Below are 18,970 nucleotides of genomic sequence, written 5' to 3' on the forward strand. Positions count from 1 at the left end.
TGCAGGTTTGTGAAAAATGAGAGTTGTGTGAACGAGTGTGGGAAGAAGAAGAAGACAGGTTGAGGCAAATAAATAAATAAAATCTAGCAGATTGCTGGCTGTGATTTTGCAGTTCTGCAGGTTAAACCCCACCTTACACCTCCTTATTACAGATAACACCTTCCATACGTCCTTTTATTTATTTATTTATATTCCTATTGGCCAAAATGTGTTTCCCTCTCGTTACCTCTCAAAACAACTGTAAACAAATCCTTACTGACACAAATGTATTGTTACAATTATCAGCATTTATTGCTGCATTATTTCAGAATATTTTTCACACAGCTGATTTTTTTTAATCTAAAAGTGATATGTGTGTGCGTCTGTGTGTGTGTGTGTGTGTGTGTGTGTGTGTGTGTGTGTGTGTGTGTGTGTGTGTGTGTGTGTGTGTGTGTGTGCGCAAATGTGTGGTACAGAAAAACAGCTGCAGCAGGGCTAGCTCATGATAACTAGCAACATTAAAGTGGCACCCCAATCCCATGTATAAAATGGGAAAATGGGGCTGTGGATGGAAGGAGATCTCCATCACTGATTGTTGTTCTAATGAGATGTAACTCTGGATATTCAACACAAATGCAATTGTGTATATTTTACATAAATATATGATTATACTGTTCTTCTGTCGCGAATCTAAGTTACGTTTTCACACACATACCCATCACTGTTAGTGGTATAATGTAATGAAAATGAAACACTGTGTGCTGTACATTGCAGTGAGAAAGCAATCCTGTACATTGTATGTAAATGTTGATTACATTGTACTCATTTTGTCTTAGCAGAGATCTTTGCAATCTCTAAATACTGAATGCATCTCATGTGTACATGTTTATGTGCCTTGGAGTTTTTCTGCCCGGGCCTCCACTGAAAAGGAGTTTTATTGCACAGTGGACTTTCCTGGTGATCAAACAAAATAAACAAATAATTTAATCTTATGTGAGGCAAGTTGGACTGCTGATCATCTCATCCCATGACATTTGCTGGATCTCCCTGGAATAATACCACATATTTAACCATTTGTTGAAGCCAATTATCTTTTCACTGTAGCTAGACATTCTTGGAGAAGAAAGGATTCCATTCAGGACCCGTGTCTTGTCCTCATTTGTCACATGAATGGAGTGTTTCAATATGTCTCTCTCGGCATGTCCCGCAGGGATTGAGTCCTAGCTGCATGTCCCTACAGTACCATTATATTTGTTATTTACTAGGTTATATAAATATGGGAAATTCTTCAAGAGATGTGCACCTGTTGAATCTGTCTTTAAGGGAAAGGGGAGTAGGACCAACCCAGAGTCATACAGACCCATAAGTTTACTTTCATGCTATGGAAAAGTAATGGAGAAGGTTATATTAGATAAATTATTGTCAAAATTGGAAAGGTTGAGACTTGAAACCATATATCAGCATGCATATGCTGAAAATAAATCTATTATCACCAGTAACATGATGTTCTTTAACAATATAATCTTCTTCTTCTTTTGGCTTTTCCCAGTTAGGGGTTGCCACAGCGGATCACCTGTCTGCTCATGATTGGCAGTGGAGTTTTATGGTGTCAAGTTGCTAGCCTGGTGCCGAACCTTCCACAGAAGGCACACACATGCACACACACATAGGGCCAATTTAGAGTGTCCAATCCACCTACAGCATGTCTTTGGGATGTGGGAGGAAACTGAAGCACCCGGACGAAACCCACGCAGCCACAGGGAGGACATGCAGACTCCACACAGAAGTCACCCCAGCTGAGGATCGAACCAGAGAACCTCTTGCTGTGAGGCGGCAATGCTAACTGCTGCACCACCATGGCCGCCCTCTATAGTAACAACTACAGATGAAAAATTGTGCTGTGATGTAATTTATATAGATTTAACTTCAGCATTTGATAGGGTCAAACACTGATCAGTAAATTAAAACAATTAGGTATTGATGTAGTTTTGATAAGAAGGGTAGCTGCATGGCTCACAAATAGGACATGGCAACTGGATAGGTAAAATAAAAGTTACTGTCAGGGTGCCCCACAGGGCTCTGTCCTATGCCCACCCTTGTTTAAATATTGTTTTTCACATCTGTCTTTTTCATCTGAGGTATTCTACAGTCTGTATTCAAATGATTTAAAAATGGGTAAACTGATTACATGTTTTACAGAAAGGCTATGCCTGCAAAAGAACTTGACTAAACTGACCATTTAGGACAGGAGAATAACATGCTGACAAGTACATCAAAAACTAAGCATATGAGATTTGGGAGACATAAACTGAAAGATGGACATTTAATACACTACACAGTGATTGAAATTGTCAATTTGTTTGTTTTTTCTAATTATGTCAATCAGCTGCTTAATGGTAATTATAGAAGTACAGGTTGCATAAAAGATTTATAAATTCTAGGAAATAAGAAATGTTAGTTACATTAGACCCAAACTTGAGTATGGAAGAACAATATAGAAACCTTGTAAGAAAACAACCATGAGTAAACAGAAATATACCAAGGGCATCCATGGATGTAAAAACTGAAGTTATTATGAAAGACTAAAATATCTGAACTTGTACATGTCTCTTATAGATATTTAAGCATGTCAGGTACTGCACCGCCTGAGGATACCAAGACTGACAGCAGAAGGAAAACAAGCAGACTATCCTTCCACCAGAAAAAAAACAGTAATTTAAGTTCAAAGCAAGGTCACTAAAATCAGCTGGAATCAGTGCAGGCATTATTAGTATATTTGATATTAAGCAAAATGAAGCAAAAGTCACTTAGCCCAGGTGGTCTTGGCTTCAGTAGTAGAGTTATATCTGTTCTGAACCGCCCACAGTCTGGGGCCGTATTTATAAAAATGGAATTTTGAAACACAAATATTAGCTAGGCTGTAGATCAAAGTTCTTCCAGAGTCAGATTTGGGAATCTAGAACTTTACACAGCTTATCATATGGATAGCTAATAAGAAACATGTATATAAAGGAGATTTTGGCCATAGATGGCTTAAGACCTTGAACACAGGATTATTTGAAGTGAGCTTATTCTAAAGTTAAAGCCTGGCTGTGGCTGGCATGAACACACTCTTTTCCTATCATCTGGAATTTGTATAATAAAACAAAACACAAAAGTGCACTACAAACCCACACACTGAATCTTAACCGATTATTTAGCCCTTTCATCCTGCACAGTATAACACTTCTTCAAAATAGCCCCAGACCAGAAGCCAACCCCTTAAACACTATGCATCGAATGTAACATGACTGTGTTCAAGTAGTAAAAATCATGAAATGCAGGACTCGAACTGGCTGTACGAGACAACAGCATCTGGGAAGAGAAGACAGAAGCAGGCTGTTCCCTAAGTAGGCCAGTACCTTATCTACTGCTACATGTAGTCTTAGCAGTTGTAGCACCCGTCTGTCCAAACCTGCTGTATGTGTTCTATACTGCTTATGTTTACGGCGACTGCAGATAAAGAACAATAAAGACAGGATACAGGGCACATACCCCATCTTGGTATTTGTTTTTGTTACTTTCTTTTGTGATTATCTTATTTTTGAATTCTAACATTTCAAATGGTACTATTCAGACACTTGAGTAGGCATTTCCCTGGCAAATGAAAGGACGTACAGAAAGCTGGAAGCATTGATGACTTTTATAGCTGTCAGAGCATAAATGAACCATTTCAAGAATGCTCATTGCTGCCAATGACACAGCCATTATCTATGTGGATCCTAGTATGTCAGGCTGCAGTATGTAAAGATATGGCATTCTAACACAATAACATGACTGAAGGTGTGAGAAGGAGAAAACGATACACTGTATCGGAACAAAGCAAACCTCTTAAATGTATTTGATTTTGTCAAAGACATTGGATCTTTTCTTCATAAGATAAGCAATTTTGTCACAGAACAGTGGAAATTACAGTTATAAGGCCTGTACATACTTTAAATTGCTCTGGAAATGTAAGTTAGTACAACTTCACTTAGGTCCCTCTCGGATTACTGAAGTTTCAAAACTTTGAACATCATACAGCTGAGCCCATATGATGGAACTTTTGAAACTTCAAAATTAAAATAAAATAAAAAATAAAAAAAAAATGTTTTTACGTTTTTGCAGGGGGATGCCCCCTGCACCCTCCACACCCCCTGCTAATTAAATATACCAACTCCGATATTGCATTACATTGAGGAAATGGTAAATTTCCCATTCCGCACTGTTCAGCGATCTCCATTCAAAACATTTAAAGTTTCAAAACTTCGATCATATGGTCTTGGCCATAGTTTTGAAACTTCGGTAATTCAATAGGGACCTCTTCACCTATACTTTTCACTTCCTATGTTCCTTCCTACTTTTTAGTCACTGTCCTTCATAATTTTCAGTTTTGGCCTTGATTCTTGAGTTAAAGGTTGAGACCAAAGGTATATCTAAATTAGATTATATAAAAAAAAGATAAAACAAAAACTTTACTGGCAAGGGAAGTAAATTAGACAAGATGATGTACAAAATCATTTCCTAAATTTCATGCCAAGCATTATAAGAAGACTGTAGCAGCTATACTGATTTGTGGCATGATGCAGGTAAAGGTATAGTTTCATTTTGAACCCATGAAAACTGTCAAAAGGATCTAAACAGGTAATGTGATTGGCTGAACTTCCAGGAGCTGTGCCTGTATCAAGTCATAAGAGGACATTTGCCAAATTCCTGTGTGTAGAAGATAATGCTTCGTTAATGGGTTTAGCACCAGCAAAAATCATGATCATCATCAACCTCCTTTTTTTCCTTTGTTCATGGGATCGGGGTGTCTTGTCAATTGTCACCTCCTCTCTTCATTAAGTGCCACTCTCCTTCCTTTATTCATCTGTCATGCTGTCCTGTTTCAAGTCTTCTCTCACACAATCCATCCATTTCTTGGATTGACATTCTTGTCTTCTCTTGCCTCCTTCCTGTCTTCCTAAATCTTTTATACATTAAATCTTTTGTCATGAAAAACCAAGTCATGGGAAGCAGGACAGGCTCCATTAATGGCAGGAGAGTCATGTAGACCCACAACATTAGGCATCAGATGTGATGCACAGTCTCCTCTGGATAACAGAAAGAAGACTGCAGACTGTATGCCACATCAGGTCTAGCAACTTTGCAATGTGCAAAACTGATTCTAGGTGATTTGGTCATATCAACCAACAAAACTAATAATGACTTTTTATGAGTAAGAGTAGGAACATGGACGTGCAAAGGAGAGTCATACTATGTATGATAGGGTTGTTACTACTGTGGGTATTACTTATAGATTACAGCCTTCATATAGGGAGAACCACCATCATCAGAACAATTTGCTGTATGAACTTATAACCTGATGATCAGAAATTACCAGGTAACAAGCATTTTGTGTCAATCAAATACCCTAGCAGATGGGAATGGAAATGTCATTTCTACGGAAATCGTATGGGACTGATGACACTGCAGGACTAGATAGGAGACAGACTGTATTATACCAGTGGACCACTGACAATATTCCATTGCAGCATTGCAGATAGCAGCTGCTTTGTACGGATTCTGATCACAGCTGCTAGCATTAGTTTTGTGACAGGGATATGTGGTTAATTGTTGTCACAACAGAGATCAGTTTTTGGTCATATTTTACATGCAAATGAACAGATTCACTTTTGTTGGCCCTGCAAGTGCTATGTCCATCATACCTTTTGTATTTCACTGAGGATTATTTCAAGTTTAAAGCCACTGGAATATGATGGTGTGGATGTAAAAGGCAGGGACCATCTAAAAGTCATCTGGAAAACATCTAGGTGCTACTCTAGGCTGCCGAACAGCACCACCTGGAAAACTGAGCAGGTTCAAGTTGATGATAGCAAAACAGCAATATTTCGCTGAACAGCGGAGTTCGATAGGGACAAATAATTGCTTACCAAGAAAACATAAAACAAAAGGACAAGAAAAAAACTTTAAATTCTTGTGCTTGTTTAAAGTTAACCCTTATCACAGCAGAGATATTAGAAATAAGAAAGCAACTAATACACTAGCTACTCATGTCATGCATACAGATTCCTCACATGTTTTTAAGTTTTTAGTCTTACAAATTATTGATGATACTATTAGAAGTGGCGACCTAGAAAATCGGACAGAAGTTGCCGAACAAAAATGGATTCTCTTACTTAATGCAGAGAAACCTCCTGGCTTAAATAATATGTCCTCTCTAAAACCTTTTTTAAAAGCACAACCTCTTAAACATAAACATTAAATATGTATTATGTTTGTAAAATATTTTAGATATTTTATATGTTTTTTAAATGTATATTTATTTGCTTATTTATTATACATGGACTTCAGTAGTTAATGTTTTACCAAGTTCTATTCTCAGTTGCTTTTGATGTGTCTCTATTTCTTTAAATGCCTAATTATATCACCTGACTTATGCATGGTATTATATAAGCAAATGTTTTTAGCTTAATTATTGTCTGATGAAGCGGTCTGTGAGTCGTGAAAGCACTTACCTTATTTTCATTTTCTTTTTGTTTTTGTTATATATTTAAGTTTCTGCTTTGTAGGCTGTGTGCAGTTTTGTTTTATTTTACCTTATCACATTGTTGTTTAAGATGAAGGAATTCTGATATAACGTTTCTTGATCTTGGCATGTATTCTTGCACACACACACACATGCACACACACACGCGCGCACACACACACACACACACACACACACACACACACACACACACACACACACACACACACACACAAAATGTAGTTTTGGTTGACATAGTACAGTGGACAAAATTTGGTTGACTAACCAGCTGGTCAGTAGGTGTGCAAGATCACTCAATGCCCGGGGTTGCACAGTATGCCCTTTCCCCAATATTGTGTGATTTTGGAGTTAGTGCATATAATTAGCGAGGGTTGTGGGGGTGTAGGAGGGCTTGCCCCTGAAAAAAATTTTTTTTTTCTATTTTTATTTTGCATGTGCTCAGGTTAGTGCTTTGTTCATGCATATCGATCTTTTGTGTTGTCAATGTTTTCTGTTCAACATTAGTCTCACCGACATTAAGGTCTGTTGCTCAGTTTAAGTAGACCCATACATTTTCATATATATTTATACATGTATGTAATAAAACTGCAAATAGAGTACTGCTAAAGCAAGTCTCTGTATTTATTACCAAGCAAATGTGCATAAATGTTTCAGCTTACATCTTTTTTTATACTGAAGTTGCAAACAAATATGCTTCAAGGATTTTAGTGAGGCAATATAGTCTGGAACTCATTTTATCATTTGTCCTCTACATCAGATATAAAACATTTTCATCAACACAGCTTCAAATTCCAAATAATAGCAACTAATTTTGAAAACAGAAATGCTAAAAAATGAAAAAAAAAAACAACAGAACATAGGACTGCATAGCACACTTACCCCAGTTTCCTATGAGGTGGCCCATCAGAATCAGATATGTCATGTAATTCTTCATTGTTCTAATTCTTCAGATGACGTATCTGAATAAAAACACACATAAAGTAAAATAATCAAATTTCAAGTCATATAAATGATCACATATCCAAATTACACCAGTGCTTATGGCAGAAAACAAAACTTAAAAACATACAGTTTTATAGGTAGTTACTGGATGTGCAGTCTGGGGGACTATTAAGGAGCCTACCCCAAATTCCCTGTTGCCCCTTAGCACAGTCTGGTTAACTGATTTGTTTATGGGTCACATAGTAGGCAAATTAGGGCTGACTAGGGAATCAAATCCTGTACCCCAGAAAGTACAGTTTGCATCCTTATCCCTGCGCTATCTAGTTAAATGCTTGTTGACTGTTTCCAAATTCTAATGTTTTGAAAGTATGTTACAAATTGTCCAAAGTAGGACAGGCCTGAACTTTTTGGTATGATGTACCACAGCTGCAGAAAACTTGTATAAATTAATGATTTTTTATTGAGCTGCTCACAAGATTCTGAGAAAGGGTGCAATGCAAAAGACATAGGAAATGACCATGCTATACAAAACACAACAACAAATCAAGACATAATCACAAAATATCACACTGGTTGACTGATAATGACATGGTTCCAGTTGGTCTGCTGTTAAGATTGTTGTTTCAGTAGTAAACCCAGGTCACTAGGATAAATGCAGTGTGTCTGCTATTACCATTGTGGGTTCAGCAGGGAACCCAGATTACTACAAAGAATGAACATCACTGTATGCCTGGACCATGCATGTATACCAGATATTTACTGATTTTGTTTTTTGTTTTTTCCCCTAAATGGATACGAGCAGAAAAACAAGCTGACTGGCACGGTGGCACCTATAAATTGTTTCATAAGTTATATCTTTAGACAAACACCAGAAACATCTGCAGTGATACAAATGGAAGAATCCATTAAGCTTTGGGATGGAAACCCTAGGAAGACTGGCTGTAAATCAACGTCTTAATGTTTGGTAGAGGTGCTGACCAGGTAGAAGAAAAAGAGTCGAAAGCAAAATAAATAGTAATAGCTTAACTAAATACTACTGCAGGGATATAAAGGGTCTGAGAAATGTTCTGTGGCTTATTATTTTCTACTCTTAGTGTCCCACACAAAGATAAACAGGGTTGCTATGTGGACAATCAGTATGTTACACATACCCTCTCCTTCACTAAAGCAAAATCTATCATATATGCAGTTTCTTCCTGTTTCTCAGTGAAAACAGTAAAAACGTGATGCGTCTCTTTAACTTCTTGTCTAAATCCCATCAATTAATTTTCATGCAATTCTTTTGTAACCCTTGTATAACATACACAGTGTGCCATTACTGGACCAGCGTGGCACTGGGATAATGGCAAATAAAGTTTACCTTTGGGCTGTTTTCAAATCATAGGCCCTTTACACTCATTTTAAGGATCATGCAAAAGTTCTTTGATTCACTTTCCTGATTGTATTAAATTATAATATACAGTAATTAAATTATATCCTGTGTATGTATCGTATTAAACTATAATATACAATAATTAAATTATATCCCTTGTATGATACAGCACCACTTGTTAGAGTATGCTTTAAATTTATAATTTTGAACTTTTTTCCCAGTAAGCAATGAAACAAAACAAATGAACCAATAATGACAAAACTGCACAATTCAGAACATTTCAACCATAAAAGCCCACTCAAACTTGTCATTACAATCCACCAATATCAGTCAATATACAGAATTCTTGCAGAAGTAAAATTCATCTGAATAATTCCACATTAAAGAGATCTGAAACTAATGAAGAGATTGCTGCTAGCAAATAACTTTCTATTTCAGTGTTTCAACCATACATTCAGTGCCTGCTATCATTGAAGAATAAATCGCCTATGTTACATTAAAAAATGGTATGTTTGTATATTGCAATAGTGAATTAATTGGAAACTGAAAAGCAGGCCCATAGTGACTAGGCATCTCATCCAAAGGAGGACATACTCAGGACTGCAGCACCCCACCCCCTTAGGCACAAATCCACATGCTGGGGGAGTAGAACATACATCCTTCTGTATCAAGACACAAGTATGCTACATGTTGTGCTACTAACACTAATTTACACTTTTCTACTACAATAGTGATATAATTTGCTAAACAAAACAGTAGCACATTTTAAACAGAGAGCATGAGCAGCAGTAAACTTCTCTTCCCTTGAAGCTCATAATTTCTTGAAAATGCACTTGAAATAAATTCCAGATGATAACACTAACTAGGGGATTTCACTCTCCCACACACAGAGCACACACATACATCAACCTCTTAGTGCAAGAAATCTGGACAAAGCCTAAAATAAATAGGGAAAGATTATAAAGATTGCTTTCATTTTCTAAAGGATATGAAGTCTAAAATGCAATGTCATTATTTAGCAACTTCAATACTTTTTAGGAGGAACAGACAAAAATATGTGGTAAAAATGCATACATTCTGCAAAAACCTAGACAGGTGAGGGGTATGCTGCCTCCCACTTACACACACACACACACACACACACACACACACACACACACACACACACACACACACACACACCTCTCAATCTCTTAGCACAAGAAATCTGGACAAAGCCTGTCATAATGGGGGGACAAGGCCCAAAACTAGGGACACATTTTAAATATTGCTCTTGTAAATTTAGAAAGTTGCTAGAATAACAGGATTTGTGTTTGAATGCATTTTCTGAAAGATATGAAGTCTGAAACCCCAATGTATGTAATTATTTAGTAACTTTAATCCTTAGTCCATTCCAGTGATTTGTTAAAAAAAAAGAATTTTTATGAGAAAAAGACCAAAATATAAGACTTAAAAATGTGGACATTCTGTGAAAATCTGTACAGTGAGCGGAATGACACACACCTACATCCTACCTCCTTAGAAATTTTGCATTAGTATGCATTTTCTGAAGGATATGAAGTCTAAATCTCAAATCTCTGCCATTATTTTCTGACTTCAGTACTCAATGATTTGTCAGAAAAACACGATTTTATGAGAAACAAAGAGAAAATATGAGGCAAAAATCTGGAAAATTGTGAGGTATGAGCCCCCCTCCACCTCCCTCTTACACACACATCCCTCCCTCACTCCCTCTTAGACACACACCCCTCTCTCCCTCTTACACACACACACCCCTACCATATTCTTACTTCATACTCTCGCATGATATCTCCAAGGAGTACAGAACAAATACTAAATATAAGGATGTTAGGCTTGTATCTAACATATGACTTAGAAAGTTGATAGAATAACAGTTTTTACATTAGCATGAATTTTCTGAAAGGTATGAAGTCTGAAACTCAAATGTTTGTCATTATTTTCTAACTTCAATCTTTAATGATTTGCCACTATTTTGCAAGAAAACCACAATTTTTTGAAAAATGGACCAAAAACATGAGACAAAAATCTGCCCATTCTGCGAAAATCTGTACAGTTGAGAGGTATGCGTCACATCCAAAAAAAAAAAAAAAAAGGCATCTGTGCTTGAGTGCATGACTGATATATGCACTTCAACAAATGTTACCTTCAAATCTCAGTCTGCCTGTCCTCTAGGAATGTATTGAATATGTATATTGTGAAGATAACTTTGAATTCTTCCGAATGAAAATGTATCACCCTCTCAGATTTTCTTGATCTACAGTTCCATGTACGCGCGCGCACACACACACACACACACACACACACACACACACACACACACACACACACACACATCTCTTAAACACTTAAACACATACACGCATACACGTACCTCTAACTTGTCCATTCATCCACAGTCCAAGCATCTTCTGAAATTCAAATTCCACACGCACAGAAGATGAAGATGTAAACAATTGGTCGCACAGACGCAACAGGTGTTTGTGACCTGTTTTCATCTTCTGTGTCTGTACAACCGAATGCAAAGGGCGTTCCTAAGGAAGAATGTCCTTAAAAACAACATATATATATATATATATATATATATATATATATATATATATATATATATATATATTTTTTTTTTTTAATTAAAAGAAAACTAATCTCCTGACCAGCCAGTGGGACTAGTGCACCTGCCTGCTAGCGCCCTTGATTGCAAGACCACCAGTTATTGGAGAACCCACATTCTGCCTCTCAGTAGTCATCAGAATCACATTTATTGGCCAAGTATGCATGTATACAAGGAATTTGACTCCAGTTTCAGTGACTCTTCAAGTATGAATTACATAAATGACATACATACAACTATTAAGAACAAGACAAATGACATACATGCAACAATTAAGAACAAGAAAAAATAAATAAATATACAAAGACATACAAGGTGCAAAGTGCAACTCAACAAGAAATACTGAAATAAACTCTGAAAGAAACAAGGATTAACAATATATAAACAATACTGCAGAATCCTCGGAGGCTTGGGAAAAAGAATACCCCATCCTAATAAGCTAAGTTAACCATTTATAAATGTGATGGCCTGTGGGAAAAAATGTTTTTCTATCTGCTTGCTTTGGTGCATATTAATCTATAACACCTGGCTGATGGTAATAGTACAAAAAGATGGCGGCATGGATGTGAAGGGTCAGTGATGATCCTCCCTGCCCTTTTCATGACTCTGGAATAGTACAGGTCCTATAAGGAGGGCAAACTACCACCAATGATATTTTCAGCAGACCTGACTATTTGATGTAACCTGCTTTTGTCATGATTAGACAGAGATCCAAACCTCATTGTTATGGATGAGCTGAGAACAGATTCAATGACTGCTGTATAGAACTGAATCAACGGTCCCTTTGGAAGATTGAACTTCCTCAGCTGTCGTAGAAAGTACATTTGCTGTTGAGCCTTTTTTATGATGGACCCTAAATTGGTCTCCCACTTCAAGTCCTGGGAGATTATGGATTGCAAAAACATGAAGGATTCCACAATTGACATAGCAGTATTAAATATAAAGATGGGGGATAATATTTTAGTAGTATTCCTAAAGGTCACTGTTATCTCCACAGTTTTAAGAGTGTTCAGTTTCAAATTATTCTGACTACTCCAAAGGGCCAGCTGCTCAACCTCCCATCTGTATGCAGACTCATCACCATTCCTGATGAGTCAGATGATAGTTGTATCGTCAGTGTATTTAATAAGTTTGACATTGGGGTCCTAAGAGGTACAGTCATTAGTGGAGCGGGAGAATAGCAGTGGGGAGAACACACATTCCTGGTGGCCACCTCTATTGATCGTGCGATAGCTAGATGTAAATTTCCCCAGTTTCACCTGCTGTTTCCTATTGGTTAGAATATTGGTGATCCATTGACAGGTGGAAGCAGGAATGGAAAGATGGGAGAGTTTCAAGTGAAGAAGTTCTGGAATTATTGTATTAAATGCAGAGCTGAAGTCCACAAAAAGAATCCTTGCATATGTCCGTGGGTTGTCAAGATATTGCAAGATATAGTGCAGGCTCATATTAACTGCATCATCCACTGACAAATTCTCTCAATAAGCAAACTGAAGGAGGTCCAATGAGGGAACTGTAATATCCTTCAAGTGAGCTAACACCAGCCTCTCAAAAGTCTTCATGACCACTGATGTCAAAGCATCAGGAAAAAATCATCTTGGAATTAGTGCTTCTCTTTTATCCTGGTGAGAGAAGGGGTACAGGGACATTATTTCCTGGAGATTACCAATCACCAGAAAGCCTAATAACTGCTTTATACGTGACAGCTTGGAATCTTTGCTTATATTCTGGTCCTGGCGAGAGAAGAAGCAGAGTGCATTGAGTCTTGACTGTTTCCTGGTTGGACAGTGAGTGTCTGTGCTTATCATTCCTGATTGGTCTGGTTGCTTTTCAAGGCATCTACCAGGAAAAGGCTACAAGCCTACAGACCCTTGTATAATATGGGACAAGACTGTGGATCACTAAACAGGCTGTGGCCTGCTTCTCATCTTGGGATTGGTGCTAACATTTTACTTCTGGTGAGAGTAAAAGCAAAGGAGCATTGCATCCCAACAGAGTGAAGACGTGGTGAGACCAGCATTAGTAGCAGCCAGGCAGTAGCCATTCATGTGACGCCCTTCTTTTCATCATTCTTGACAAGCTAATTCTTTGCTTTCAGTAAGTACTGCTTGATTTGTTTCTAACTTCAGAATATCTGCCTAAATACTTCATCCTTAAATTTTCAGTGTCTGCATATTAGTTTCTCCTCAAGTGTTTGGCAGTGCTCTGTTTAGACTCAGGCACCTTGAGTGACATTTTTCCTATAAAAGTGCAATTTAAATTTCTCCAATACCTAGCTGCACACAGGAAAACTAGTTTGCAGTGACAAGCATTGTCCCCATAGTTGCAAACCGGTTACTATTGACAGTGATTGATATTCTCACTTCAACTGTCTAATCACTAAAAAAAGGGTTTGTTGCCATGCATATGAATTTCCTACTGCCTCTGTTACCAGCTTGGTGGATATTGACATCCTGAGGCAATGCAGAAATTGCCTCATGTTCACTGACAACCAGTTAATTCTCAAACAAACTGATATGGCATGTGAGATATGTATTTACATAATGTTACTGGAGGCAAAGCTTAGATGAAGTACACATAACAAATACTCTCAGCAGCCCCAAATGCACTCTTTCAAAACAACACCCACATTAACACATAGAGCTACATCTCATGGAGCCTCTAACTCTAAGCCCATAAGGCAAGCCACCACATAATCCAACATTCTAGTCATTGGAGACTCCTTTGTAAGGCAAACTGATGTCCCTCTCACCAGGCTAAGTAAGGATAAAGTCACGGTTAGCTGCCTGTCGGGTGCCAGGTTCCTCCACATAAAACACGCACTTAGGTCATATTGTTCCCCCTCTATGACCCAGGAAACTGATACCATGTATTTAAACTTATCGGAAACACTAACCACCCAGAAAGAAGTTCAAAACTAACTCAAAAATCAAGCCACCCTGGTGGAATCACAAAATCAATAAGCTGTATACCAGGAGGAAGAAAATCATGGCAAAAATTAGGAGGCACAACACCCAGCAGGACAAAAACACTCTCATCAAACTAAACAAACAACTCAGAGGACAAATAAAGTCTACCAAGCCAAATCTGAGGTAAAATTGGCCTCCCAGGCCAAGGACAAAAACAAAGCATTCTTTAGCTATGTCCGCAACCTCAAAGGCAGTACACAATTGTGTGCAGAGCTCATTGTAAATGGAGCCACCTATACTGAGCCAGAAGACATAGCAAACCTCCTGGCTGATACATTTACCCCTCCCCCCCAACCTTCCCTCAGGAAATATCTTCAAATATAATTCCCTCTACTATCACTATGGAACAGTTCCTTAATTCTCTAAGACCAAGAACAGTGCATCAATGGGCCCAGCCAATATCCCAGGACCCTTTGCACAAAAGTGTGCCATCTACAGACCCTGGAAACTATAGACCCATAAGTCTCACTAGTCTTGTATGTAAAGCCATGGAAAAAAATATTATGGAGATTATAAATAGAGATATAGTAAACTTCCAGACACTGGACTCAATTCAGTTTGGTTTTGTGAAGGACAGATCATGTCTACTCAACCTTGTGGACTTCTTTGAGATGGTCACCAAAGCAATGGATGAGGGCAAAATTGTTCACACTGCCTACCTTGACCTGGCCAAGGTATCTGACACAATAACCCACTTGGGCATTGTTGAAAACTCAAGAGGTTAGGTACAAACCCGTATGTCACCCAGTGGACAGCCAACTGGCTCACAGATAGGATCCAGGACGTTAGAATTAAGGAGCCCACCTCTACAAAGAGACCAGTCACAAGTGGAGTCTCTCAAGGATTCGTCCTTGGACGTCTCATTTTTGGCATTTACTTTGCAGAAGTCAAGGCCAATGTCAGTGGTCTCTGGCTGACTAAATTTGCATATGATTGCAAATTAGGAGCTGTGATTATATCTCACACTGTCACAAATGTTCTCAAGGAGGGGCTAACACAGACAAACAACTGGTGTCAGAGCCATGGACTAAAGCTAAATGCCAAGAAATGCATAATAGTATCCTTTGGGAAGTCATCCATCCCTGGTAACTATCATATTGACAACACACCCCTTAGAGTTGACCCAGTACCCAGGGATTTAGGGACGCACATACATAGTAATCTAGTCTTCGACCATCATGTGTCTACAGTGGTAATGAATCATTTTATATTGCAGAACTTATAAACAAAGTTATGGCATCTAAGTCCAAGGAAGTCATTGTTCCACTGTATTCAGCATTCACCAGTCCTATCATTGAGAACAATGCCCCTTTGGTATGTACCTAGCCAGGCATATCCAACAACTGGAAAATCCACAGAGGTTCAGGGTATGAGTAAAATGTCCTATGCAGACTACTGCAAGGCCCTATCCCTGTATTCTGTCTCCTACAGGCTTTTGAGGGGAGATCTATGCCTGGCATACAGGGCACTGTCAGACCTCACTCTACTGGACCTCCTGCATATCCACAAAACAAACAGCACCAGAAGTAACCATTCTAAAGACTTTATCCTTGCCTGTGATATAAATAGGTCCAGCTGGAGAGATTTGTATGTATCCCAGAGACTACCTCGTCTATGGAACAGGCTCCCCATCCATGTGAAGCAGAGTTCCTCCCTAACCCAATTCAAGTGCAACTTGGACAATAGGATGCGAAAATGGAAATTCATCCCTGGTTTGGCACCTATGTCTCTAATGGAGACAGATAACCTGTAAATGGTTCATCTCCCAAACCTCTGCTTATACTTATAAAGGGTATCAGAACTTGTGATAGATTTAGGATGCATGGCTAGGCTTAAAAAGGCCCTTGGGGTCGTTAGCCTAGAAAACACCTATGAACCTATGAACTAGATCCAAGTATTTAAATTTTGCCTGTGACATAAAAAAACAACATGCGAGTGAGAGAGGTGTCTTAAAGGATTCCCATGCTCTGAAACAGGCTCTCCATCCATGTGAAGCATATTACATCTCTAACTCTGTTTAAGCACAATCTTGACCCCTTGGATGGTAAATTAAAAATTCACCTCGGGTCTGGCCTCTGTTTCTCTGATAGACAGAAGCAGAGAGTAATGCCCAAACTAAAATTGTCTCCCATAACCTCTAGAAACTTCCTAACATATTTATTTCTAATAAATGCCTGTAATGTATAGGAACACAGTTGCACTGGATTGCACAGCTAGGCTTATAAAGGGCCTGGTGGTCTTTAGCTTACTATATAGATATTAATTTATGGTGGGGTACTTTAAGTACAGTCTAGGAGAAGCATGCAAAAAAACAAAACAAAATGAGGGACAGTGAGTTTGTTGAAAACATGTCTTAAGGTCTAAGAGTGCAGCAAAGTTAAAATACGTTTTTTACAGTCATCTCCATGTCCCAGGGGAATAAATGGATAAATCCCTGCCTGTAACCCAGATTATTCAGCTTTACTTAGCAATCCAGGTACTGAAGGCATCTACACCCGTCTCCTGTGGGGGTGCGAAATTTTCTGTGTGAAAATCCCTGCTGCAGGCCAGATTCTACACAGTAGTGTTTACTTTAAGGGGTAGAGCTATATAACAGGTGATGTTGCTTGTGAAAGTGTGTGGCATTGCTCACCGAATCCTGAGCATGCTAAAGGACATGCAGAGTTGGAACAGCTAACATGGAGGAAAAAATCCAGATTTAAACAATAGTATGACAGCACTACTGCTATTGCTTGTCCTTCACCTCTGCAAAGAACAAATAGGCTGTATGGCTTCAGTGGGAATGGATGGGTCAGTTGCTCAAATAGTGCTAAGTGGTCAGAGCCGAATATATATTTCTGCATGTACTCAGAAATGTCAAAACACCTAAACATCAACTGTTGACATAAAACAATAATAAAAAGAAGTCAGCATAAAATTGTGAATGCTTAGAGTCATAACCTCAGAGTATGCAAATAAAAATGTTTTTGCAGAGGTAAAGCAACCCTCCACACCCTGTGCTAATTATATATTCTAACTCTAAGATTGCACAGTACCATTGAAAGGGCATATTCCGCAAACTCAGTATTATAGTGATCTTGCACAACTGTCAATCAGCTGTTTTGTTGACTAAATTATGTCAGCAAAACAGCTACAGACTATAATAATATCAGTCTACAAAAGCAATATCTCAATACATATAAATTCAAAAATGTGTCTACCACTCAGGAATAATAAATCAGTAAAACATTTTTGTTTTCTATAACTATATATATATATATATATATATATATATATATATATATATATTATGCAAAATTGTTTTTCTCCAAGATTCTGTAGTCCTCACTGATAATTGTATATCTGCTTAATGCAGCATCCATGTGTGTGTGTGTGCGCGTGTGCGTGTGTGTGTGCATGTGTACGTGTGTGTGTGTGTGTGTGTGTGTGTGTGTGTGTGTGTGTGTGTGTGTGTGTGTATGTGTGCATGTGTGTGTGTGTGTATGTGTGTGTGTGTGTGTGTGTGTGTGTGTGTGTGTGTGTGTGTGTGCGCGTGTGTGTGTGTGTGTCTGTGTGTGTGTCGTGGTGGGGGGGTGCAGAACAGGAAGTTCAAAGGCATCCTAACCCAGGGGAACTTTACTCTTAAGCATTTGCTCTCTTTTCCATTTTCTCTAAGGCACAGCAATCTCATAGCTAGCATACGTCAACAGCTGTAATGTGAAGGTGTAGCACCCACCCACCCACACTGGGACGTGCAAGGGAGCTTTCTCCCTTGCAAAAAAACACTTGTAGTGTGCAACACTAATGTTTGTAGCTCACTGTTAATTATTGTAAATGAGACTTAAAATTTATTATTTATAAGAGTCAAACTGCTGAGTCTTGAACTCATCAGAAATAACGTACAACAGAAATAGATCATAAACACAGATGGAGAACCAGGAATTATAGTAGGACGTACTGGATAACATACTTTAGACAGTCTGGTTAAGCACTTTCATCAATTAACAATGACTTTGTCCGTACCAAACCACACTGTACCATTTTATTCATTAAAAAAACTAACTTTTGTCACTTATCTACATCACATTATCCTAATATTATATACACAATACATTTTATACAATTAAAACTTTATTGGGATCATGTTGTGGTAGAAGATGAAATTCATATATGAAAGGATGAAGAATTACTACATGGAGCAGATGGATTTGTGTTAAAAATGTTGGAGTGACATTTTAATACAAAATGATGATATTGTTGAACTTCACTTCTTAAAATATATAACTTTTTTGTTATTGTAGCTTTTTAAATTTGAGATGCTTGCATGTCAGATATTGATATCATTTTTAAATATTTTTCACGGATATTAAAGCGAAGTGAAGGTATACAGTTACGTTTATATAGAAAATCAGCAGATGATATTCAACAGCAGAATATTCTTATCCATCCCCTATATCCCTAAGTCATAGTTTATCACACTTAAATACTGTGTTCCAGAGAAACAGAACTGGAGGTAAATACGCAACATATTA

General features: G+C 38.0%; 1 protein-coding gene across 4 annotated transcripts in view; it reads right to left on the reverse strand.

Annotated features, from left to right (window-relative positions):
• Nucleotides 1-18,970, reverse strand: part of LOC122806592 (basement membrane-specific heparan sulfate proteoglycan core protein-like) — a 1,657,353-nt gene that overhangs the window by 924,346 nt on the left and 714,037 nt on the right. For all 4 annotated transcript variants that reach the window (XM_044077142.1, XM_044077143.1, XM_044077144.1 and 1 more), the window contains exon 2: nucleotides 7,427-7,506. In XM_044077142.1, the coding sequence (XP_043933077.1) occupies nucleotides 7,427-7,481 (55 nt within the window). In that variant the 5' untranslated portion in view covers nucleotides 7,482-7,506. The remainder of the gene's footprint in view (nucleotides 1-7,426; nucleotides 7,507-18,970) is intronic.

This window comes from Protopterus annectens, chromosome 7.part0 (genome assembly GCF_019279795.1).
Source record: "Protopterus annectens isolate FY-2018-M chromosome 7.part0, PAN1.0, whole genome shotgun sequence".
In the NCBI taxonomy this organism is placed as follows: Eukaryota; Metazoa; Chordata; order Ceratodontiformes; family Protopteridae; genus Protopterus; species Protopterus annectens.